Raw genomic sequence first — 23,166 nt, 5'->3', positions numbered from 1 at the left:
GGTGTCCCTTAACTCCCCTTTCTTTTCGTGCCTTAGGTGGAGTGGATGAAGGAGGAGAACTACATGTTCCGCCTCTCTGAGTTCCGTTCTCCACTGCTGCGGTGGCTGAAGGAGAACCCAAACGCAGTGCAGCCAAAGAAGTTCTACCACATGGTGCTCCAGTGGCTGGACAGCGAACTGCCAGACCTGTCCGTCTCTCGACAGAAAAGCCGACTCCGATGGGGCATTGCTGTGCCAGGCGACCCAGAGCAAACGATCTACGTGTGGCTTGATGCCTTGGTGAACTACCTCACAGTTGCTGGGTACCCCGGAAACCACAGTTTGTGGTGGAACGCTGCCCATCACATTGTTGGAAAAGACATCCTAAAATTCCATGCTATATACTGGCCGGCATTTCTGATGGCGGCGGGATTGCCTTCTCCACAGGTCATACATGTGCACTCTCACTGGACTGTGCAGGGCAAGAAGATGTCCAAGAGCCTCGGAAATGTGGTGGACCCCTTTGACACGTCACAGAGATACACTGAGGATGGCATGAGATATTTCCTTCTTAGACAAGGGGTCCCAGAGCATGACTGTGACTATGATGATGCCAAACTGGTGAAGTTGCTGAACAGCGAGCTGGCCGACGCCCTTGGAGGACTGCTGAACCGATGCACAGCTCCTTCACTAAACCCTGTTCAGGTCTACCCCCACTTCTGCTCCAGATCCTTTCCTAAAGGTAGTGCCCAAGAACCCACCAGTAGAGCTAAGCCAGAAGATTACAAAATGGTTGAGTCGGTCGCTGAACTTCCAAACGCAGTGCAGGAGCACTTTGAGAGGCTGCACATCTATAAGGCCCTGGAGGCCATCAGTGCATGTGTCCGGCAGACTAATGGCTTCGTCCAGAGGCATGCACCGTGGAAGCTTGACTGCACTGATGCATGTGATAAACGGTGGCATGACGGCATTCTCCATGTGTCGATGGAGTGTCTGAGAGTCTATGGCACCCTCCTTCAGCCTGTGGTACCTGGACTGGCCGATAAGCTGCTCTCTAGGCTGGGGGTGAGGCTGGAGGAGCGAACCTGGGAGGCCTTGCGCTTCCTGGAGCGGTACCATGGAAGGACCTGCTCTTTTGAAGGGCGACCACTGGGGCCTGACACTGGTGTACTTTTTAACCGCCTCGAAAAGGACACGGCTAAGGAGAAGCCAAAAAAGAGCAAGAAAACTAGACTTGTCTGTCAATAAATTTTCAGGTCATGCCTCTTTTTTTTTTTTTTTGCAAATTAAGTTTGTTGGAGGAGGGAAATCTGCATGTCATGTTTATGAGGTCATTTTGTTGCAGTTTAATGTAACTAGCAAAATTCACAGTGACCTCTAGATGGAAGCAGACATCACACATTAATAAGAGTTCCCTCGGATAAGGTGACCGAAAGTGTAAGATTTGTGTAAGTGTAAGATGTACACTCTTTTTTAATACGCTGGGACCTGCAATCACCTAATAAACAAGAGCAATCCAGTGAAAACGAAGGATGGAGGTGTTTTCCAATAATCCTAGTTATCCTACATTTCATGCATTCTGGAAAGCCCCGGTTTTGTTCGTTCATGTGATGTCTGTGTGATAAGTACTCCGTGAGCAATTCAACAGAGAATAATGGATGTGAATTTGGACGCATATTATTACTCTATGTTTAGGGGGGCTTTTGATCATCTTGAGGCTTCAGTACCCCCCGCAAGGCCTAAAGACGTCCCCTGTACAATTAGCCGTTCCAGAGTAGCCCGGTTTTGAAATTGTAGAACATTTCTACATGGTCTCCATTTATTGAACGAAAGCCTAAAGTTGATTTCATAAAAGGCCAAATACAAAATAAATGTTAAAATATCGCTTATATGACTGTACATAATCAGAGGATACAGCTCATGGCTAAGAGTAGGTCAATGTAGCGTTAATGATTTACTTTCACAAAATGCTAAGCATGCATTTAAGTTTCTAAAAGTTGAACTGTGCTTAAATTGTTCAATGCATGATTTCATAAGAGGCCAAATAGACAATAAATGTTGAATGTTAAAAATAGCCCATATCTGTAAATATTAAAATCAGATGATATACATATAGTTAGACCAAGTTGGATAGTTGGATTACAGGATGCTCCAGAACTCACACGAATGGGAGTGTCTACAAAAGAGCCACACCACTTTTATGACAAGACACTGACTATGCTGTTCTGATGACCTATAGTTTTGATGCTACTGTGCATGGAGGTAAGGCCAATTATGAGTTCTGTGCAACATTGGTGATAGGTTTAGAAAAAAAAAAAAATCATATTGCAATAATGCCAAAAACCGTGATCATTTCGTTTACCATAATCATATCACATTTTCATACCGTATCTCTAGTGGATAACATCTCTGGACTACACATTTTTTGCCATGGTTACAAAAATATGTCATGCTATGCTACAACTTCTATGGCAAAGTTTCTGTGTTTTTGGCCAGTAGGATTTTCCTGCTTTTTTCTGCTCCAGTAGTACCTACGCATGGTTGGCAAAATGACATCTGCTGCACTCAAATTGTGCCACAAACTATGAAATCGAGGCCTGCAGTAATCCTAGCATTTCCCTAAGACCATGAAGCAAAGAAATGTTCGCTTCAGTTTTAATCATTGGAGTATGTGGGAGAACACAGAACACCACCATAACCATGCACACAAAAACCAAGGCATAAAAACAGACATGATTTTTTTTAATGAGAAATACACCAAACTGAAAAAATTGTACAAATTGAAATAAAATAAAAATTGCATTATTCTTATAATTTCTTGCACTTCTTTTTTACATAAACTCTTTCCATTGTATACTCCATGATCACTATTTCACAGCAGAGTGCCTTCCCTGCAGATCATAATTACATGTCTGATGTGAAGTCGGCGTGATTTCGGCCCATATTTGAGCCCTGTACACAGGCTACAGGTCATTTTAGCATTCAGTAAACCACCGGCTGACACCCCCACCCCTCACCCCCTTAAAATGTCCGCTGTCTGCATGGGCTCACGCTCAGCAATCTGCCACTGCAAAGTGTCCGGCTGGGCTGGGCTGGGCTGGGCTGGGCTGGGCATTCATCCATATCCACATGTGCACCTCTCCTTGCTTGACAGTAACACACACACACACACACACACACTCGCCGTCTCTTGTCGCTCTCGCTACCACACACACACAGTCTTGTTTTCTCTCAATAATAGGGGGCTGTGTTCTGTCCAGGTTGTGTATCTGGTGGAGTGAAGAAAGAGATGAAGAACATAATGCATTTTAAAACAGTAAAGGGAGATTTATTTGGACATTATTTTTTTTTTTGCCTTTATTGCAGAGACTCAAACCTGGGTCCCCGAGGGCCCACACAATGTGGTATGGTTGTTAAATGATGTGATTCGAAGGCAGCCAGTGCCATCAGTGTTTGGCAACCCTGAGAGACTGTGTGTGTGTGTGTGTGTGTGTGTGTGAACAATGACTTACTTGAGAGCTGCTGCTGGAGCTGTCTGACCAGGGCTGCTGTCTGTTGCTGTTGCTGAGTCTGCTGCATACCCTGCCGGGGAAACTGCAACACACACACACACACACACACACACACACACACACACACACAATTAAGATGACACAAAATACAGCAGTATGACATCAGCATGTCAAATATCAGACTTTTAGACTGTTCCATATGTTCTTGAGAACAAGTGGAGATGTCGGCTATCATGTAAATATAAAACATAATTCTGGCCATGTCAGACTGGCCATCTCTCTTTGAGAGTGGAGCTGGGAGCCAGAGCATGTCACAGCCTTTACTACAACCATTTCCCACCATTCTCTACATTCAATCTGTACAAAACTAAAGTTGAGGTCTCTTCAGATGTCGAGACGACTCACGATGGGCTGTTGTGGGGGCAGCGGCTGCATCAGTGTCTGGTTCTGTGTGGGCGCGGGCGGCTGCGCTGTGGGGACCTGCTGCGCTTGCACCTGCTGCTGCTGCTGCTGCTGCTGCTGGACTTGCTGGGGCTGCACCTGCTGCTGCTGGACCTGCTGCTGGACCTGCTGCTGCTGCTGAGCCTGCTGCTGTTGGGACAAACACACACACACACACGCACATCAGCATTCAGCAATGACCTCAAGTGTAGGTTGTCTTAACTGATCAATAGGCGATTTCAGTCTGAGTCTCTAAAGTAGATGTGAAGGTTCACTGAAATAAATTTTACTGATCACCTACAACTAACAAATTCATAAAAAAAATCTTCTAATGGTTGGTGTGGGGGCACGGGCACATGGCTGTCATTTACCCGGAGCGCTTGCGCCTGCTGCCGCAGGAACTGCTGCTGCTGCACTTGCTGCTGCTGCTGCTGCTGCTGCACCTGCTGCTGCTGCGCCTGCTGTTGCTGCGCTGCCTGTTGCTGGGCCTGAGCCTGAGCCTGGGCTTGGGCCTGAGCCTGGGCCTGCTGTTCCAGCATCTGGTTGGGCCGCATGGACGGGTGCACGCCCTGACCGGCCATGTGGCTCAGCCCGTGCATGAGCTGCGACTGCTGCATGGGTTGGTGCTGGAACCTGGAGCCGGCAAAGGAGAGGGGGAGAGAGAGAGAGAGAGAGAGAGAGAGAGAGAGAGAGAGAGAGAGAGATATAAAGAGAGAGAGAGAGAGAAAGAAAGAAAGAAAGAAAGAAAGAAAGAAAGAGACATGCATATACACTACGTTAGCATCAGGGTCGAATCCTCCACAGCTTGGCAGCCATTCTGGTAATAATGCCTTCAAGTGCCTGTTCGGTGTACAACATAGCATTCCTTTCAAAAGGAGAGACCCCTCTCTCACTGGAAGAGACTTGAGAAACTTCACATAGGATAGACAGACAGTACTTAAAAGTCTATCCACGATATTCCTGAGCTAACAGTGGGTATCGCCATGACACCTCAGCATTCAGAAATCCGGTTTTCTATTTCCGGCCGAAGCTGCTTTGTATTGAGTGCCTGATGCATGCAAGCCATGTAAAAGCCAACTAATATTTTTTCTGTCATGTACTATATGGAATATCCATATTGAGTTTAGAATCGTCAACACTTTGAAGGAAAAAAGTTGAAGAATATTCTAGTTAGCCAGCTGATGTAAACAGAATGGACAGTAGATGAAAATGACCTGACCATCATGAACCATCATGAACTGACCATTAGGTAGGCAAATCCCCCCTGTCGGCGGCCATCTTGCAAGGCACTTTGGGCAGTTATCGGGAAGCTATTTTCCTATTCAAGTGAATGGGGATGCATACTGGAAGGGGCGGGATATGTGTAGAGACTACTGCCAGACAACCCCAGGCATGTCTATGGAGGATTCTCTGAGTGCTGCGTCTCCACATTAGAAAGTCTCTGGGTTAGCACAGGAGCCAGCGTTGTAGTGCTGACGTTTTGGCCCTCACCTCTGGACGTTCTGCATGGGGTGCGTGTAGCCCGGTGCCTGCTGGTGAACGTAGCCGCTGGGTCTCGTCGGCATCTGCCTCAGGGGGTCCACCACGCCAGGGTTGGTGCCAGGGTGGTTACCCTGGAAATTCTGGTTGCCGTACGACGGCGGAACTATGCCCCCCGGCTGCGAGGGATGCGACTGCATTCCGGTCATGTAAGTGGTGTAGCCCTGGGAGATATTCTGTTTACAAAGAACAGCAGATATTCAAGTCTTCAGAAATAAGACGAAGACATTTACTAGACGTTTTTCAACTAATCAATATAAACTTTGTAATATTATAACAATAATACATATGTTCACTTCTTGATTCATTAATAATCATTCATATTTCTATATCTGAACGTCAGCACTAATAGTAGCCTGCTCCTATCAGCACGTGCCTGTGTTGGCTGCATTGATGAATATTGTGGATTGGAATTCATCTGTCTGATTTGCATCTGGTTCTGAAAAGAGAGAGGAGATAAATATTAATCTTGATGGTGCCGAATATTATTTCCTTGTTGTGAGGCTTACACAAGTTATCAGTTGGCAACATATTTAGAGGGGGGCTCAAAAACTGGCAGCTCATTTAGCGTTTCACCAAACACTCTGATCTCCAAACAGCTTTGATGATATTACTGGAAAACAGCAAACATGGTTCATGTGATCAGTTAATAGCTGGATTTCACTTTCACCAGGAGGAAGGAAATCTCAGTGGACTCAAGTACAACCACCAAACAAAAGCCCTTGGCAGCACTACCCAAGTCAAAGACCACTCAAAGTAGCATGTCAAAACATTTACCCCCAACAACACCACATCCCATCATCCCTTGCACTGATAACGGGGCAGTCTTACATGCGTCAAAAATCGCATGGGACTCACCAATCTGACCTGCAGTTGCTGCCGCAGCATCTGGTTGTGCCCCATGGGCTGCTGCGGCTTGTAGCCCATCTGGAACTGCTCCTTCTGCATGCCCATCATGCCCGACATGGGGCCCTGCATCTGCATGCCAGCGGGGTAGCTGGGGCGCGTGGGCATGAGCTTGTTGGGGGTCATGTTACGTGGCCTGTAGGGGCTCTCCAGCCCAGGTCCTCCTGCAGACAGACAGGCAGACAGGCAAGCAGACAGACAGACAGACAGACAGAGAGTCAGATTTACCAAGGAAGGTGATGACATGCTGGGACAATAGCAGTAAGGAAACACTTATTTCAATGGTGGAATAATCCACAATCCACAAGTGGGATTAATAATGTACTTCTCGGCGTTCGGGTATTGGAAAATAATGCACTTCACGGTGTGATCGCTGCATCATTTCCCAATATCCGAGCGCGGCTTTGTTCATTATCCCTTACATGAAATACTAAATAAATGTACTACCTGGGTCATTCCGTGTCAAATCAGACTGAATCCAGACAAAATGGTTACTGCATCATCTCAAATTTTGCTCAAGGTTTGTCAATCTAATATTTAGGTCCCAAAACTACAACCTATAAAATATTTTTGCTAAATTCATTTACGTTTTTTTTCACCCTTGATTTTGTATCATTAGACTCCCAGAAATACCTTATCTGGGAGGCCATGTTTGGACATCTTTAAAAGCTTTATTCCTAGCCTAACCAAACTTAGTGAAAGACAAATATGTTCTCAGTATGACGGGACCAATAAAAGTTTATATTGCATGGCCGTTAACTTTATATAAGGCCCTATATTTGGAACAAAGTGCAAAACTGGTGATATTGAGTCTTGTAAACTTCCTGTAATTGGTCCGAACCATTCAAAAAGTGATTTCATACTGCAGACGAACCGAACCATGGTTCCATGGACCATGGTATAGTACAGCATTAAATGTCTGTAAATGTCTCTAAATACATTAAATGTCTCTAAATACACTGAGCTACTTTCACAAACATTTTCATGTGCCTACTAACTTTCCCACATACCATTTTAATCAATGAAAATGACCAAAAAACCAAAACCGCCCCTTGTTTAATCTTTCAAGCCCATTATGTGTGGAGAGATGAAATATTGGCACAACATTAATAAAATATAGTATGCAAATAAACAAATAATGATTGATATCAAATGCATACAAAATCAAGTTTATACTAATGTCACTCTTTTTACCCTTTTTTCCAAATCTAGGACCTTGTAGAAGTTTGGGCTGGCTATGAGTAATACTTTTCATTATATTAATGTCCAAACATTGCTTCCCAGATAATGTGATTTTCAGGCTGTAAAACTGAAGTAATTTCAAGGGCTGAAAATAATTCGAAGACTAGGATTTGAACAGAAATATTTGACAGGCCTTGGTTTTGGAACCCATTCTTAATATAGACAAGGTTTGAACAACATCTGAAACAGTGCAGCAAATCTTACCTGATTTGACACAGAATGACCCACCTAGATCAGCTAGATGCAAGAGACTCACCTGGCGGTAGGGGCTGGTTCTGAGCGTACATGCCCATCTGGGCTGGATTGTAACCCATGCGATACGGGTTCTGCTGGGCCATCATGTCCTGAGACATTCCTCCAGGGTAGGGGACCACAGCTGGGTTACGGGCACCGTAATCCTGAGTCAGTAATGGATCAAATGGACAAATAAATATGAATGAAAACAAACACAAACACACACACACACACACACACACACACACACACACACGCACGCTCACACTCGTGTTCTGTGGGGTGGGCAAAGAGGCGCCTCTTTAAAAAGAGGAATGACGGTTGAAACGCTTCAGTGTGGTTAGCTGCTGCTGCGCAGTACCCCCCAACTGACACCATCAGATAACAGAACATACACAGCCAACCTGCGACAAATATACCCACGCTGCCTCGCACATCTCAAGACCTCGACAGAACAACAAAGAAAGCCATTGGTGGCAGTGCTGGCATAGTCGTCAGCATGATTACTAAATAGATTTTGAGCAACCCATCACAGACTCATAATCACGGGCTACATGCGTCATAAGCAGTAATGTTACTAGTAGTACACAACTTGTTTAATTTAACTTGTATTTCCAAGACACTGTCCAACAGAGTTTTACCCCGTAATTTCCCAACTATTAGCCGTGGCTTATACATCGATTTTGCTAAATTTCTTCAGCTATGAGGTTATTAGAGCCTGGAAAATCTAGAAAGATTAACCCATTCGCGCTCAACATTGACCCTCCCGCTGGATGCTGCGTAGCGCAGCATGCTTTTTATTTCATGTTTCTAGGTGCTACAGAGGCTTAGATATTACATTTTGGTAGACGTTGACAATTTTTAGTATGTTTTCAGAAAAACCTCAGGAAATAAGGTTATTTAGTCTAGAATGCCATAGGATTCTATAGGCGTTTTTAGCAGGCATTTTAGGAGTAAATGGGTTAAGGGTCTGGCAATGACTAATGTAATGGCCCAACTCAAGGCGCGGCACCAAGCATGCATTTGAAAATCTCACTGCACGCAATTGGATAACACCAATGTTTACTGACTGGTTCCGGACTTCGACGCAATTGGATAACATTACGACCAATGTTTATTGACTGATTCGTTGCAGCGCTGTTGTCATCTGTCTAGCTCACCTCTGTCCCGCCTATATCAGATACACGATGTAATTTGGTGCCCCAAATGCAGCACAGTGAGGAATCTGTAGGGGTTGTTCATCTTTAAAATGTCACACAGACATAGAGCAAGCGAAAAGGCAACGGTTACAGGTGGAATTTCCCTCGGTGTGGCTAGCTAGCTGTTAGTTGACTGACACAATTAGATCCACCTGAAGATGCACAGTCAAGTCAATCTGCATTTCTGGTAATAGACTATTAGGAACATCTCATTACGGTCAAGACAAATGTAGAATGTAGAACGTAGAGCATTTCAGTACTTGTGACCTCATTAAAAAACAGACACTTACAGGAGTTCCATTTGCCTGCCTGGGCAGACCCACCTCTGGCTTAGTGGTGGACGAGGGCTTCTTCTTCTTGGACTTCTTCTTGGGCTCCGAGGGCACGGCCGAGACGCTCTTCTCGGCCTTGACCGCCTCGGCCATCTTCTTCTCGGGCTCCTGGGGGACGGGAGTGGGCGGCTCCTCCTCCTCGGGCGGCAGGTTGAGCGGCTCCAGGTAGTAGCTGCGCGGCTTGGGCTTGACGTGCGTGTGGTAGAGCAGCAGCCGCTGCTGCTCCTCGAACTTGGTGACCTTGCGGTCCACGCGCACCGTGCCGAACCAACCCCAGGAGAGCGGCGCCGAGTGCTTGAGGCCCTCGAACACGTCCCACGGCGAGATCTTCTGCTTGGTGGACACCTGCAGGCCCTGTGGGAGCGAGAGACGAGAGGAACGTGAGCAGCGGGAGGATGAGGTTGGGCAGGGGCAGCGAGAGAGAGAGAGAGAGAGAGAGGAGAGAGAGAGAGAGGAGAGAGAGAGAGAGAGAGAGAGAGAGAGGAGAGAGAGAGAGAGGAGAGAGAGAGAGAGAGAGAGAGAGGAGAGAGAGAGAGAGGAGAGAGAGAGAGAGGAGAGAGAGAGAGAGGAGAGAGAGAGAGAGGAGAGAGAGAGAGAGAGAGAGAGAGAGAGAGAGGAGAGAGAGAGAGAGAGAGAGAGAGAGAGAGAGAGAGGAGAGAGAGAGAGAGAGAGAGAGAGAGAGAGAGAGGAGAGAGAGAGAGAGAGAGAGAGGAGAGAGAGAGAGAGGAGAGAGAGAGAGAGAGAGAGAGAGGAGAGAGAGAGAGAGAGGAGAGAGAGAGAGAGAGAGAGAGAGAGAGAGAGAGAGAGAGAGAGAGAGAGAGAGAGAGAGAGAGAGAGAGAGGAGAGAGAGAGAGAGAGAGAGGAGAGAGAGAGAGAGAGGAGAGAGAGAGAGAGGAGAGAGAGAGAGAGGAGAGAGGGAAATTGCCTGAGTCTCCAGGGAGCCAAAGGCAAGTGGAACATACCTTCACCTCCAGGGACCTCATCGCTAAAAGCCATTTAAACTGTCCCCAGATGTCCCTTAGCCCGTCTAATTGTTACCGTGGAGATCAGCAGAGGCTAGAGAATGAACTGAGCCATGGTGAGTGTGTGTGTATGTGTGTGTCCTACAGGCTGACGGAGGACAGATGATGAATTGAGCCTATAGTGTGTGTGTGTGTGTGTGTGTGTGTGTGTGTGTGTGTGTGTGTGTGTGTGTGTGTGTGTGACTGGGAGTGAGTACCTCTTTCTCGAAGCCGGCGATCTTGTTGCCTTTGGTGTCGATGAGGGAGCCCTGGGGTTCACAGGTGATGACGTCGCGCGTCTGCTTGGGCAGGGGCAGCAGCTGACGCACCTTCTCCAGGCTCTCCGACTGCCGGTCCCCTAGCTCCTTCTGCACGCGTGGACAGGACAGAGAAGGAGCTTAAAACACACTCTTTTCACAAACACAGAGAAACAAACCTCTACAAACAAACAATGCAAAAAAAGAACACCCAAAGTAGAAACAGGCAGAATATTTGGCATCCATCTAGATCATTTGAGGACTTGTCTACCTTACCACTGTGCATATACTCATAACCTGATAGTCTTAGTTTTCATTTGTTTGTTCGTTTTGTTGGTCTTAATGTACAGCACTGCCGTTGTGTATAAAAATGCTAAATAAATCAATTGACATGGACAACCAGAAGACTCTGGGTTCTATAAATAACAAATGAGTGTGTGCAGCTGGCCTCTGGTCCGTACCCTGAGCTTCTTGACCAGGTTCATGTAGGCCCTTTTGTTCTCCTCCATGCTGCCCTGAGAGATGCTGGACATGTCAGCAGCCAGTGTGCCATTGATCAGCACACTCAGCATGTCCAGCACAGTGGTGAACAACTCACTGAGAGAGTGAGAGAGAGAGAGAGAGAGAGAGAGAGAGAGAGAGAGAGAGAGAGAGAGAGAGAGAGAGAGAGAGAGAGAGAGAGAGAGAGACATGTTAAGTTAGGGAGTCACAGTCACAGACAGACTGTTAAGACACGATAGATAGACAATTAGAGACATACACAGACCAATATTGGCATCTGCTTAAAGGGTTGTTCACACTTAGAACGATAACTATAACAATAACTGCAAAAAAGTTAGAGCTAAATATGAATGACAACATCCACACATTATAACTAAAACATTAACGACATGGAGAACGATATCGAGGTCACTTTCAGTGATCGTTACAGTTATCATTCTTGGTGTGAGCGGCCCTTTATAGTGTGTAGGGTGGGCCACTAGTGGTGAGGTATCGGGGTCATGGCTGGTGACTCACTTGTTGGACTGCATGTCCACGGTTCCACTGCTGATTATGTCCAGCAGAAGCACCGCCCACTCCGTGGTTTGCTGGGTGCTCCGTTGGACCGTGTCAAACATCCCACCCACCTGGAGCGCAGGATATGACACGTGAGATACAACACCTCCAAAAAAATACCTATTTCACTCAACATCCTCCTCATTATCTCATCGCCACGTTGAGAAGCACGAGAAATACGTTTTTTTTGTAAGAGTGAGAATCACAAGGTTTGGAAATGCACTAAAGACTTTGTATTACGAGAACAAATCAACCAGCTAAATTCCATGCATGTGTACTTGGTACTTGGTGAAATAAAGCAATTGTGAAAGAGTGCGCTTCTGTTTATCTCCTGACTGCACATAATAGGATAGAACAGACGGACAGGGCTGTGGATCTGATTGGTTGCCTCACCAGGTTGAGCCGGAGCTTCAGGGCCTCGTGCATCATCTGTTTGGCCTTGCAGTCATCCTGGTACTGGTCCTCCCGCCAGTTATGGACAATCTGGACGAGGAGGAGGAGGAGGAGGAGGAGAAGTGGTCAGCTACAGTAGGAGCCAGACTACAGCGCAGTGAGGAGTGGTTTGTGTGTGTGTGTGTGCAGGGTTAGGAGGTTAGGCATAGGCTCTTACCTGCTGCACCTGGCTGTAGAGGGAGGTGAGGAGGTGTGTGTGTGTGTGTGTGTGTGTGTGTGTGTGTGTGTGTGTGTGTGTGTGTGTGTGTGTGTGTGTGTGTGTGTGTGTGTGTGTCTCTTACCTGCTGCACCTGGCTGTAGAGGGAGGTGAGGAGGCCTTCCCGCTGCTCATCCTGACCCTTCAGACACGTCAGCACCAGAGACAGGAAGGGCTGCTGGCTCAGGAGAGACATACTGGAACACGAGCACATACACACACACAGGCAAGTCTGTAAGTGGCCAAATATAATAAAACAGCTACTCGGCTTTAAAGCATAAGGGCGGTGAGAGAAGTCACTCTTAGTAGTACGTTTCCGTAACCACTATCTGCATTTCATCAGCCCAAGTCAACACGAGGGCACAGCGCACACACATCTGTGCACTCATATATCCAACACGTCCTGAAGTTAAACAGACTTCTGCTTTGCCCACTTTGCCTTGCAAATGGAGACGTACGAGTGAGCGCGCTGCTGATTACCTCTTCTGTTTCTGCCGGTCCCTCTCCTTGCGGGAGGACGATCCCAGGTGCTGGCCCTTCTCCAGCTCCTCGCCGGCCGCCTTCAGCACGTGGCCCTGCACCGACGTGGGCAGCTTGGCTATCAGGGGCGCCACCAGCCACACACCTGATCGCTCAGACGAACTGGGTAAGGCAGGACAAGGGAGACAACACACACACACACACACATATTTATATGTGGTCCATAACCTTTTATCTAGTCAGTGTATGAGCTACACTAGTACACACAAATATAGTTCTATTCATGGGTTTCATCAGGTCCCTTTCCACAGGTGTATAAAATCAAGCCCCTGGATTATGGATGCAGACTGCATGGTGCTTAATTAATACACCTGTGGAAAGGGACCTGATGAAACCCATGAATACCAGCCATGAGAGTGAACCAAATATTTTGCAGACATGGAGTGTTGTGGAAAGATCAACGAGGTGTGTATGATTTTGGCAGGGTCACGTCGGGGTCTCTCACCTGAGGACGGGTTTGAGCTTGCTGGTGTTGTTGCTGTTGGAGACGGAGCTGCCCGCGGAGGCCGAGCCGTTCCCTGAGAGGTTACTGGAGTTCATCTCCGCCGACTTCTGGAACACCTCGATGGTTGCCTTGGCGATGTTCTCCAGCAGGGAGTAGAGTTCCTGGGGAGAGAGCGAGAGAGTTAGACAGCGACGCGGCGGAGAACATCAGCCGGATTAAGCCAGATTTGATTACACAGCCGGCGGTTGCCACACAGGCCGGCCGCTAAGGGAGAACACAACGCGCTTCCCATCGGCCGGCGCCAATGCAAACACAATGGCAGCGAGTGGGATAGGACGGGTTTGTTTACTCACGTTGTTTGTGCTTTGCTTGATCATGAGTTGCAGCTCAAGGCAGGACTGCCTCATGGTCCACTGATCCATGTTCTACAGGGCCGAAGCCAGAACCAGATGAGGAATGTGGACACAAAGAAAACATTATCAGTCATTTTTAGCGACTCCTCATAACCCCACAACCCCTATAACTACACTTCACCTCACAGGACTTACTGTACGACTTGCAACTAACCAGCAGGTCCATTTCATTTAAAAGACGACAAACCGCATGAAGCAAAGGTGGGCTGAACTGACACCTCCCTGGAGGACCATGGCAATGACATAGTCTAGTCTCAGCAATGGAGCACTGTTGACATTCAATCAACTCTCCTTGATTAAAAATGCTTGTGGAAACCAGATGTGTGAAAGCTACACTGAATCCAGCCCAATCCAGACGAATTCATTAGCTCATTCATCTGGGATCCGAACGCTCAGCCTTAACCCACTCAGTGACCGAATACAATGTTCTTTGGCTTGAGAAGGTGAAAAAGAAGCCGCATCTCACTCAAAAGAAGCCCAATACCCCAACGCTCTCCCTCTCCCTAGCTCTCCAGCTGTTAGTCATCAGGCACGTTAATCATAGCTGGCGTAGTCCAAGCTCAGCAGGTCGGGGGGAGTTCAGCACAGTGATGGACGTGCCCCTGGGTGGCCCTATCCAACTAAACCTCTAGCTATTCACTGGAAACACTCCCTTATTCAGTTACAATGGGAGCACCAAGATTAGCTTTACAGCAAGACCTCTAGCTGGGACTAAAGGGGGAGGGGTGGAGTTGGACAAGAGGACAGGAGTGTCCACCTGGAGGATGCGTTCAATGCATGTGCTGTTGGGTGGTCCCTCTCCAACTAAACCTCTAGCCATTCACTAGAGTTAACTAGAGTCACTTAAGTTAAAATCTGGTTCTAGGGCACAGGAAGTTAATCAAGGGGGCACCATGTTTAGCTTCCTAGCATGACCTCTAGTCTCCGATCCTTTGTGTCCTATCCTGAAGCTGAGACTGCGGGGCAGCGCTGGAGTGAGGCAGGGAGGCAGTGGTCTAAGTAATGATAATGGTGGAGTAAAGGTCAAGATAGTGGCGATTGACGTTTTTCTCCAAAGCACCACAATGCGACTCAATTGACCGATTGTCAGGCTGTGACACCAGCGCTGCTTCTCCAGGTGAGCAACAGTGCTCACCTGGACGGTGCATTCAATTGGCGTGCATGGTGGCCCTCCAACTAAACCTGTAGCCATTACCTAGAAATGCTCCCTATTCAGTTACAGTCAGATTCTAGGAAACCGGACCTCCACAATTAGCTTCCTAAACCTCCTTGGACCTCTGGCTGTGGGAGGGGTGGATGTTGGGGGAGAAAGAGGAGTACCCACCTGGAGGATGTTCCAATGCATGTGTGCTGTTGGGTGGTCCCTCTCCAACTAAACCTCTAGCCATTCACTAGAGTTAACTAGAGTCACTTAAGTTAAAATCTGGTTCTAGGGCACAGGAAGTTAATCAAGGGGGCACCATGTTTAGCTTCCTAGCATGACCTCTAGTCTCCGATCCTTTGTGTCCTATCCTGAAGCTGAGACTGCGGGGCAGCGCTGGAGTGAGGCAGGGAGGCAGTGGTCTAAGTAATGATAATGGTGGAGTAAAGGTCAAGATAGTGGCGATTGACGTTTTTCTCCAAAGCACCACAATGCGACTCAATTGACCGATTGTCAGGCTGTGACACCAGCGCTGCTTCTCCAGGTGAGCAACAGTGCTCACCTGGACGGTGCATTCAATTGACGTGCCGCGGGTGGCCCTCCAACTAAACCTGTAGCCATTACCTAGAAATGCTCCCTATTCAGTTACAGTCAGATTCTAGGAAACCGGACCTCCACAATTAGCTTCCTAAACCTCCTTGGACCTCTGGCTGTGGGAGGGGGGATGTTGGGGGAGAAAAGAGGAGTACCCACCTGGAGGATGCGTTTGATGCGCTGCCGCTGGGGGTTGTCGCCCTCCTCGCTGTCCAGCTGGCGGTGCGGGTAGCAGATGAGCTGCAGGAGCCGCTGAGCCTGGATGTTGACCAGCACGGGGTCCTGCAGCGCACTGCTGTCCTCAGACAGGGACTTCAGACAGCGCTCTCCAACCCACTCCTGAGACGGGACGGAGGAGAGGGACAATTAGAGAGTGGGATAGAAAGATCAAGATGGAGAGGGGGAGGGAGAGAGAGAGAGAGAGAGAGAGAGACATATACAAAAAGAGAGATGGATTAAAGTACGTGTTGGGGGTTGGTGGCAAGCAAGAAACAGTGAGAAAACAAAGAATGTTTGGTGTGTACAGTATGCTACTGCGAGACACAAATAATTAAAATGTTCCAGGCACAAAGCCTTCTCCATTAGTCTCCACAGGGCAGAGAAAAGGTCCATCTCCCAAACCCCATTCCAAAGACACATTTCATCATGACATTTACTAAAGACTCGTAGGGGATAGGCCCGCCTCCCACCACTGCAATCTTCCAAAAATAATCACCTACACTAAAAAGGCTAAGCAATCTGTGTTAACATTAAGAAACCATTTATCTGAAAGGCTCCTCGTGGGGCTTTCAAATGGCAGAAGAAAAGAACAGAAAACAAACATTTCACCCTCACTATTGATCAAAACATTACATGAGGAGCCTGCCGCTGAGTCTCTGAACTGCCATTAACGGAAAGGTTGACTAACAGACAGTGTGTGTGTGTGTGTGTGTGTGTGTGTGTGTGTGTGTGTGTGTGTGTGTGTGTGTGTGTGTGTGTGTGCGTCAGAGAGAGAATCGAGTGTGATGGTTAATGGCCAGCTAGTTGTTTTTTCCCCTGCCGTCTGCATTAGCGACTGTGATAAGTGGCGCTCGCGGCGGCTAGAACTCACCTGTTGACAAATACTCTTCAGCACGTACTTGGCGTACACATCTAGGCTGGCTGTCTCTATGGAGACATTTCGCCCGCCGGATTTCTTGGAGCCAATGTCGTCATCTCCGATGTCGTCCAGACCGGCGGGGTGTGAGAACCCAGAGCCTTTTAGTTCAGCGTCACCTAGTGAACCAACACACACACACCCACTCAACAAATATCTACAATTCCTTGAATGGAAATCCAACATTTCTTTATTTCTTCATATCTACTTTTAATGGCCACTTCTAAAGATAATGGGTCAGTGGCTATTGACAGACCCTAAGTGAGACAAGATACTCCTCCAGCCTTTGGAAATATTGGAACCAACATTTGTATGTTTTTTAACCAGTGAGCACACAAGGGTACTATGTGTAATTTATGTTATGTTTGTCTGTATACTGTGGGTCTTTTATATTTGGACCTCAAGTCTGTCAATAAAGATAATAATATTCATAAACTTCCAGTAGACTGTAGGGCCAACACTAGAGGGGCATTACCTAGCATGAAGACAGCCTTCAGCACAGCAAAGACCGCTCCAACCACAATGCTGTTCTGGGATGCTGCGAGGAGATGGCGATCACATGACGACCGGATCCCAACAGAGGACTTGTCTGGGAGAAGGAAAGCCATTTGTGGCGTCATTAAAGGCATGATGGGGTAATTTTAACAAGCACATGAACGCCTTAAGGCCCATTCACACCAAGAACGATAACGATAACTATAAACAAACATCGTTCTCGTTATTATGAATGACGACGTTCACACATAAAATATAACGATAACGACATGAAGAACGATATCGTTGGGGATCACTTTCAGAGCGATTTTTAGAACGATAAAAAGCTAATAGCCAATCAGAACCCATCAAATTTTAACCGTCACATTCATCAACACAAGGAGAGACTTTGTTTATCGTTGTTCAGTGTGTGAACGCTTTTATTGTTATGGTTATAGTTATTGTTATCGATCTTGGTGTGAATGGGCCTTTACCCTACATTCTGTTCATGAACTCAATCAAGCTCGAGAAACATGATTATGGGGATTGTGTACACACACACACACACACACACACGCACCTGCTCACACACACACACACACACACTTTACCTGACTTGCCATCTTGTGGGCAGGGGTTGCGGAGAGGAGTTTTGAACAGATGCAGCAGAATCCTGCAGGTGAGCCGAGCGCCCGGTTCTGAGTCCTGTTCACTGCAAGCTAACACACACACACACACACACACACACACACACACACACACACACACACACACAATCACTGTACAAACATCACACTCAATAAAGCGAGATATTTAGACAAACGCTGCCCTAGGCTCCAGGGCAAACTGGTTTAAACAGACTCCCTCTGCCACAGATTTGCACTGAGGGAGGCACATCATAAGGCGAACAGAATATTAATAGTGTGTCGGTAGATCTACAAAGATCTACAGAGTCACAGGGATGTGCGACAGGGGAAGGCGGGCGGGTGAAGGGGGGAGTTGGGAGAGAGGCAGGGAGAGCTCCTTCTGAGTGGGGCGGCGCGGCAAGTTTTCATGCTGTGGCTGTGAAATATCATTATTAGCGGGAGAATGTGGCACAGGGCTGAGGGGTTGAGGAGGGGCCCTGTTTGCCTCCCTGGAGGCCCTGAAAGGCTCCTTGTGCACCCGAGGGGCCCCCGGCGGCTGTCATTCACCACCCCCCCCCACCCCCAACACGGGGAACTCTCTGGCCCTGGCAGAGATGGAAATAGCAGAGGCCAAGAGAGGGGAAGATCAGAGAGGGGACCGCCTGCTTGCTTCTGTCGACCACACGCTGCAGTGCCGGGTGAGATGGGTGGGGATGGTTTGTTTGTGTGTGTGTGTGTGTGTGTGTGTGTGTGAGTGAGTGTGAGTGAGTGGAGTGCTTCTGAACACAACAGAAACCTAAAGAAGCTATTTCGGGTGCCTATTTGTCTCTGTGGAGTCGAGTGCAGTCGCAAGAGGGACCTCTGAAGTGTTTGCCGCGGGGGCGGACATGTTGAAGGGTGGGTGAGAGTGCAGGTGCGTGTTTGCTCACCTGCGTTTAAGAGTGATGGGATGGCCACACAGCGGACGAGGTCTTCCAAGAGGAGACATTGCCGGGCGATCAGAATGGCGACGAAAGTCGCCAGGGAGTCGTGGAAGGACAGGTCACTGACCTGTGAGTGATCGAAATCAGGTGTCAATACAATAGAACACACATGGAGATGGAGAGCCTTAAGTGGGGTCACTAAGTCGGGGTCTCACTCACATCCACATTGCACAGCAGGTCGTTGAAGCCGCAGTTGCCGTTGTTGGAGGAGCAGCAGAGGGCCTTGAGGACGCCCAGCCACTCAGCGCTCAGAGAGCGACAGTAGGCCGTCAGCTCTGCACACAGGATGCCAATGTCGTTCACCCTGCAGGACAGACGGGTGGTACAGCGCGTCAGCAAACACTCAAAAGGCCAGTTTCATATCAGGCTCATTTCTGACAGACAGACAGATAGATACTTTATTGATCCCCAAGGGGAAATTCAAGAATGGAATGTGTAATGGAAATATGCTGTCTTTTTCCTCATACAGCCTTGAGAAAAGTAGCATTCCATTACGGGTGCACATAGGAAGAGCATTAAATGGGAAATGAGTTCCATCAACAGGAGCACCCAAATCAACCAAAATGCACAAGAACTGCCATTGTCACAATCATTTTGTTTTAGACAAGATGTAAACAACATAACTCTTTTAAAGAATTAAAACCATTAAATACAATCTTAGCAATTTAATTTAAAAACAATAAATCTGATGCTCCACAGGGCCTAACTCAGGCTGTCAGTAAAAGATGCGATTAGAGAAGTATGGGAGAGAGAGCGCCTGCCTCTCGGGGTCGCGATGGTCCACACAGACGTCCATCAGCACGTTGCACACGAAGCTGTAGCGGTTGGCGGCACTGTCGTTGAGCAGCTGCCCAACCATGGAATGGTTGAGGTTGTGGGCCGAGGGGTTGGCAATGGCCTCGATCATGAAGGCCTGATCCCACAGCATGTTGGAGTCGGAGGGGTCAATGTTGTAGTAGATGGAGTTCTTCACTTTGGAGCAGAACTCACTGCCAAAGAGAAAGAGGAAGAAAAAGAGAGAGAGAGAGAGAGAGAGAGAGAGAGAGAGAGAGAGAGAGAGAGAGAGAGAGAGAGAGAGAGAGAGAGAGAGAGACTAAATAATAACGCTGACTAAATAATAACATTCCTGGTCCACACCTCTTTCAAAGTTAACTTGTGTTAACCATTATGCAAGCCTAAGGAGGAATTGTGATTTTCTTTTTTTCAGGCTTACCTGAAGATCTCCCCAAACTTGCTCTTGAGATGACTGCAGGAGGTGTAGAGGTCGTACAGGTAGGCTAGAATGCAGCGCTCGGCCGAGGAGCAGTCCGCTGGGTTCACACCCGACTTCACCACAATACGCAGCCTGGGATGGGCAACAACCGGTCAGCACAACAGAAAACTAGTCAGCACAATGACCATGACCAGGGGCAACAGCAACTATTCAAGAGAACAGTTTATATATATATATATATATATATATATATATATATGAAATATATAAATATATATAGACATATGAAAGAAAACCATAGAGAGACATCTGAGGCCCAGAATCTCAAACATGGAAGACTTAAGACCACCCCAGACAAGCTGCTCTTGCACCCAAGTGGTTAAAAAGGCAAACATGTGTTGTTATGAGTCACTAGGGTGGCCATGCGACACTTAAGACTCAAACTAGATCAGGCATGAAACAATAAATCCCAGAGTGTGGAGATGGGGAGCTTTGTTTGAAACGTACCCATCAAAGACCTGCGCGGTCTGGTCAGGGTTGAGGATGAGGCAGGAGTGGTAGCGGCGCAGCACGGCCACGATGCACAGGCACAGCCCGGTGGTGTAGCTGCCCACCAGGCTGGAGGACTTCAGCAGCAGCTCCGCTTCCACCAGACTAAGCTCATTCAGCAGCTGCAGAGAGAGAGAGAGAAAGAATGAGAGAGAGAGAGAGAAGGAGAGAGAGAAAGAACAAGAGAAAGAACGAGAGAGAAAGAACGAACGAACAAGAGGGAGAGAGAAAGAACGTCTTTCATGTCATCCCGCGAGTGGTCGGTTGACTCATCACAATGGAACTTCATTTGAAAAGAAAGTCGGCAAGTAATAAGTTGCTATGCAACCTCTGAAACTTCCAAGTTCTATTTGTGTTTGCTCCTCAGCAGAAGTGACAAAACAGTATAATAATGCCGCTTTGCATCGGGGTCCTGTTTGCCCTGTGGGGACTTCTTTTCCAATAATGACCGGCAGATAATACATTATCCCCTACTTAAGACAGTAGACTGAGAGAACATGCATGGCTACACGAGCAAACCCCACCACAGTTTCAAGACTGGCCTCAAGGTCATCCAGTAACACATGAGCAAACCTCACCACAGCCTCAGTGTGTGTGTGTGTGTGTTCCGGTGTTCCTCCGTACCTGAATGGCAAAGTCAATGAGGCCACTAATGTTGAGTGAGTACTCCATGAGGTCAAAGATGAACTGGATGTGCTGGACCAGGGGCAGGTGATACGACAAAGCTGAGGCAAAGCTTTGTATCTGCTCCATAACGTTCCTGGACACCTGTGAAAGAGAACACCATGCTCATTCAAGTGGCAACTATGCACCTCAGCATTTTACACTCGACAATCATTGCGTTAATAATTTTGTTAATTTTTGGTGGCATTAATTATGAACTAAATTAACACATCCTGTAATTTTCCCATGCTCACAAATTCAGTGCGAAAAAAACATGTGGACAAACATTTTGCACAGACATATAACAGTTCATAAAACAACACCACCAATGTACAGACAAGTTGTTGGAAAAGCAAACCTAAGCTTCTATTACTGTGACTGTTGCGGTATTTAGCAGGTGCTTTTGTCCAAAGTGATGTAAAGAAGTTCCTCGGGAAGCCTCGAGGCCATACCTGAGAGGTGACCTGGTGCTGGTCAAAGTGGGAGAGGTGCTGGAATTTGGAGAAAATGTCCTCTGCAGTGGGGAAGGCCTCAGTCTTACTCCTCTTCCTCTTCTGACCTTCCTCGCCTCCTGAGAGACACAGAGAGAAACCAAACACTCGGTCTTCAATTGGTACTCAATGCGCTTTGTGTCCCCTAGCACTGTCTGTGTGTGTGTGTGTGTGTGTGTGTGTGTGTGTGTGTGTGTGTGTGTGTGTCTGGGAAACAAATAATAAAAAATCTGGCTCCAAATTAACAACACACTATTGAGCCAATTAACACTGTTGCTTCAGGAGCAGTGAAGGGAGGGGTGTAACGGATTGGCTACCGAGCTCAAACATCCACCACCTTTTCTCCAGGACTGAGGACTGTGCCGTTAACACTCGTGGCATATCAGCAGCGGCGGACAGGCGAGATGGGTAAGCGGGTAATTGGATGGCTTTCCATTCGGAGCGCCGTCTGTCACAAGCTCAACTCTACCCGTCTGTACTAACCCCTTCCCCTGTAAGGAGGAAGATTTACGGGGGTGGGCTCGGGGGGTTGGGGGCGCTGTGATGAGGAGCTGACATAGGGAGATAGCGTGTCTGTCAGCGTGACGTGGCCGACCATGGGCCAAAAAAAAAACGGACAGCGGTGACATGCCTAAATCCGGCTGAAGTGAAATATGAAGTTGTTCAATTAGAGCGCCGCGGTTCCCCCCGCCGGGCGGGTGACCCTCACGGATAGGTCCGCATGCACAAGAGACATAATGAGCCGAAGGCGGCAATTAGCATAGAAATGGGGCCTGGAGGTATGAATATTCAATGCGGGGCGGGGGCAAAGGTCGACAGGGAGCGTGTCGGCGTTCGGCCATTAAGGGCTTCTGATGGAAGATGGATGGTTTGGGCTGAGGTATGATGGCAGTTAGGGCTCCACGTGCCTGGCACACAGACAGGAATAAGCCACCGACTATTTCCCCACACCAAGAAGGGGAGGAAGACATTCTAAATGTGTGTAGTGTGTACGGAGAAGAGACTGTGTGAGCTTTGAAAAGCAAACCTCATACGACTCGTCACGCTTCCATTTAAACACCACACGATATGTGAAATAACTCAGAAATCTCATTTTGTCTAATTGACAAAGTCTCTAATCTCGATGGGAAAGCCCCTCAGCAGCAGGCCTATGAACTGATGGAGGGAGCGTGTGTTAGCGGAGCATTAATGTCACTGCCGAGAGACCAGCGGTTAAGAGTGATGGCGGCCATTACCTGTCTCGGCGGTGCTTTTGCGGTTGAGCACTTTCAGGATGTCTTTGGTGATTTTCTTGATGGCGTGCCGCGCCTCGTCACGCTGCTTCCCAACGCCGTAGAGAACCACCAGCCGCTGGTTGCACTCATGGCTGGCACTCTCCTCCTGGGGGGATGGACACACAGACACACACACACACACACACAATAAATAGAAAGACTAAATCAAAACAAACAAACTAAAAACAATTCGGAAACAACAATTATCTCCATCTGAAAAGCCAGTTGACAAAACACCTTTGCCTTCATCCCCACCTCTGTATAATGCAGTGAATATA

The 23,166-nt window shown here is 47.7% G+C and overlaps 2 protein-coding genes across 8 annotated transcripts in view; one reads left to right on the top strand and one right to left on the bottom strand.

Moving 5' to 3' along the window:
* Nucleotides 1-40: 40 nt before the first annotated feature.
* mars2 (methionyl-tRNA synthetase 2, mitochondrial) lies at nt 41-1,505 on the top strand. Its single transcript, XM_048230983.1, has one exon. It carries the CDS (start codon nt 46-48, stop codon nt 1,225-1,227), a length of 1,182 nt encoding a protein of 393 aa, XP_048086940.1. The 5' UTR covers nt 41-45; the 3' UTR covers nt 1,228-1,505.
* A 1,199-nt stretch (nt 1,506-2,704) lies between these two features.
* med12 (mediator complex subunit 12) overlaps nt 2,705-23,166 on the bottom strand; it is a 28,523-nt gene continuing 8,061 nt past the window's right edge. For 2 of the 7 annotated variants that reach the window (XM_048230976.1, XM_048230977.1), the window contains exons 16-44: nt 22,850-22,994; nt 21,576-21,694; nt 21,085-21,228; nt 20,419-20,582; nt 19,912-20,043; nt 19,460-19,687; nt 18,858-19,002; nt 18,645-18,765; nt 17,701-17,808; nt 17,091-17,204; nt 16,571-16,734; nt 15,640-15,819; nt 13,686-13,757; nt 13,333-13,493; nt 12,828-12,989; nt 12,433-12,544; nt 12,092-12,181; nt 11,660-11,769; nt 11,104-11,239; nt 10,604-10,753; nt 9,343-9,738; nt 7,876-8,023; nt 6,330-6,541; nt 5,848-5,910; nt 5,424-5,647; nt 4,304-4,565; nt 3,897-4,079; nt 3,492-3,573; nt 2,705-3,248 (exon numbers count right to left, since the gene is read on the bottom strand). In XM_048230976.1, the coding sequence (XP_048086933.1) occupies nt 3,211-3,248; nt 3,492-3,573; nt 3,897-4,079; nt 4,304-4,565; nt 5,424-5,647; nt 5,848-5,910; nt 6,330-6,541; nt 7,876-8,023; nt 9,343-9,738; nt 10,604-10,753; nt 11,104-11,239; nt 11,660-11,769; nt 12,092-12,181; nt 12,433-12,544; nt 12,828-12,989; nt 13,333-13,493; nt 13,686-13,757; nt 15,640-15,819; nt 16,571-16,734; nt 17,091-17,204; nt 17,701-17,808; nt 18,645-18,765; nt 18,858-19,002; nt 19,460-19,687; nt 19,912-20,043; nt 20,419-20,582; nt 21,085-21,228; nt 21,576-21,694; nt 22,850-22,994 (4,365 nt within the window). In that variant the 3' untranslated portion in view covers nt 2,705-3,210. The remainder of the gene's footprint in view (nt 3,249-3,491; nt 3,574-3,896; nt 4,080-4,303; nt 4,566-5,423; nt 5,648-5,847; nt 5,911-6,329; nt 6,542-7,875; nt 8,024-9,342; nt 9,739-10,603; nt 10,754-11,103; nt 11,240-11,659; nt 11,770-12,091; nt 12,182-12,432; nt 12,545-12,827; nt 12,990-13,332; nt 13,494-13,685; nt 13,758-15,639; nt 15,820-16,570; nt 16,735-17,090; nt 17,205-17,700; nt 17,809-18,644; nt 18,766-18,857; nt 19,003-19,459; nt 19,688-19,911; nt 20,044-20,418; nt 20,583-21,084; nt 21,229-21,575; nt 21,695-22,849; nt 22,995-23,166) is intronic. The other 5 variants (XM_048230981.1, XM_048230982.1, XM_048230979.1 and 2 more) reach the window with 4 other exon arrangements.

This window comes from Alosa alosa, chromosome 21 (genome assembly GCF_017589495.1).
Source record: "Alosa alosa isolate M-15738 ecotype Scorff River chromosome 21, AALO_Geno_1.1, whole genome shotgun sequence".
NCBI classification, from domain to species: Eukaryota; Metazoa; Chordata; class Actinopteri; order Clupeiformes; family Clupeidae; genus Alosa; species Alosa alosa.
The sequence above is the reverse complement of the archived record's forward strand: the minus strand, read 5'-3'. Positions and strand labels throughout refer to the sequence as shown.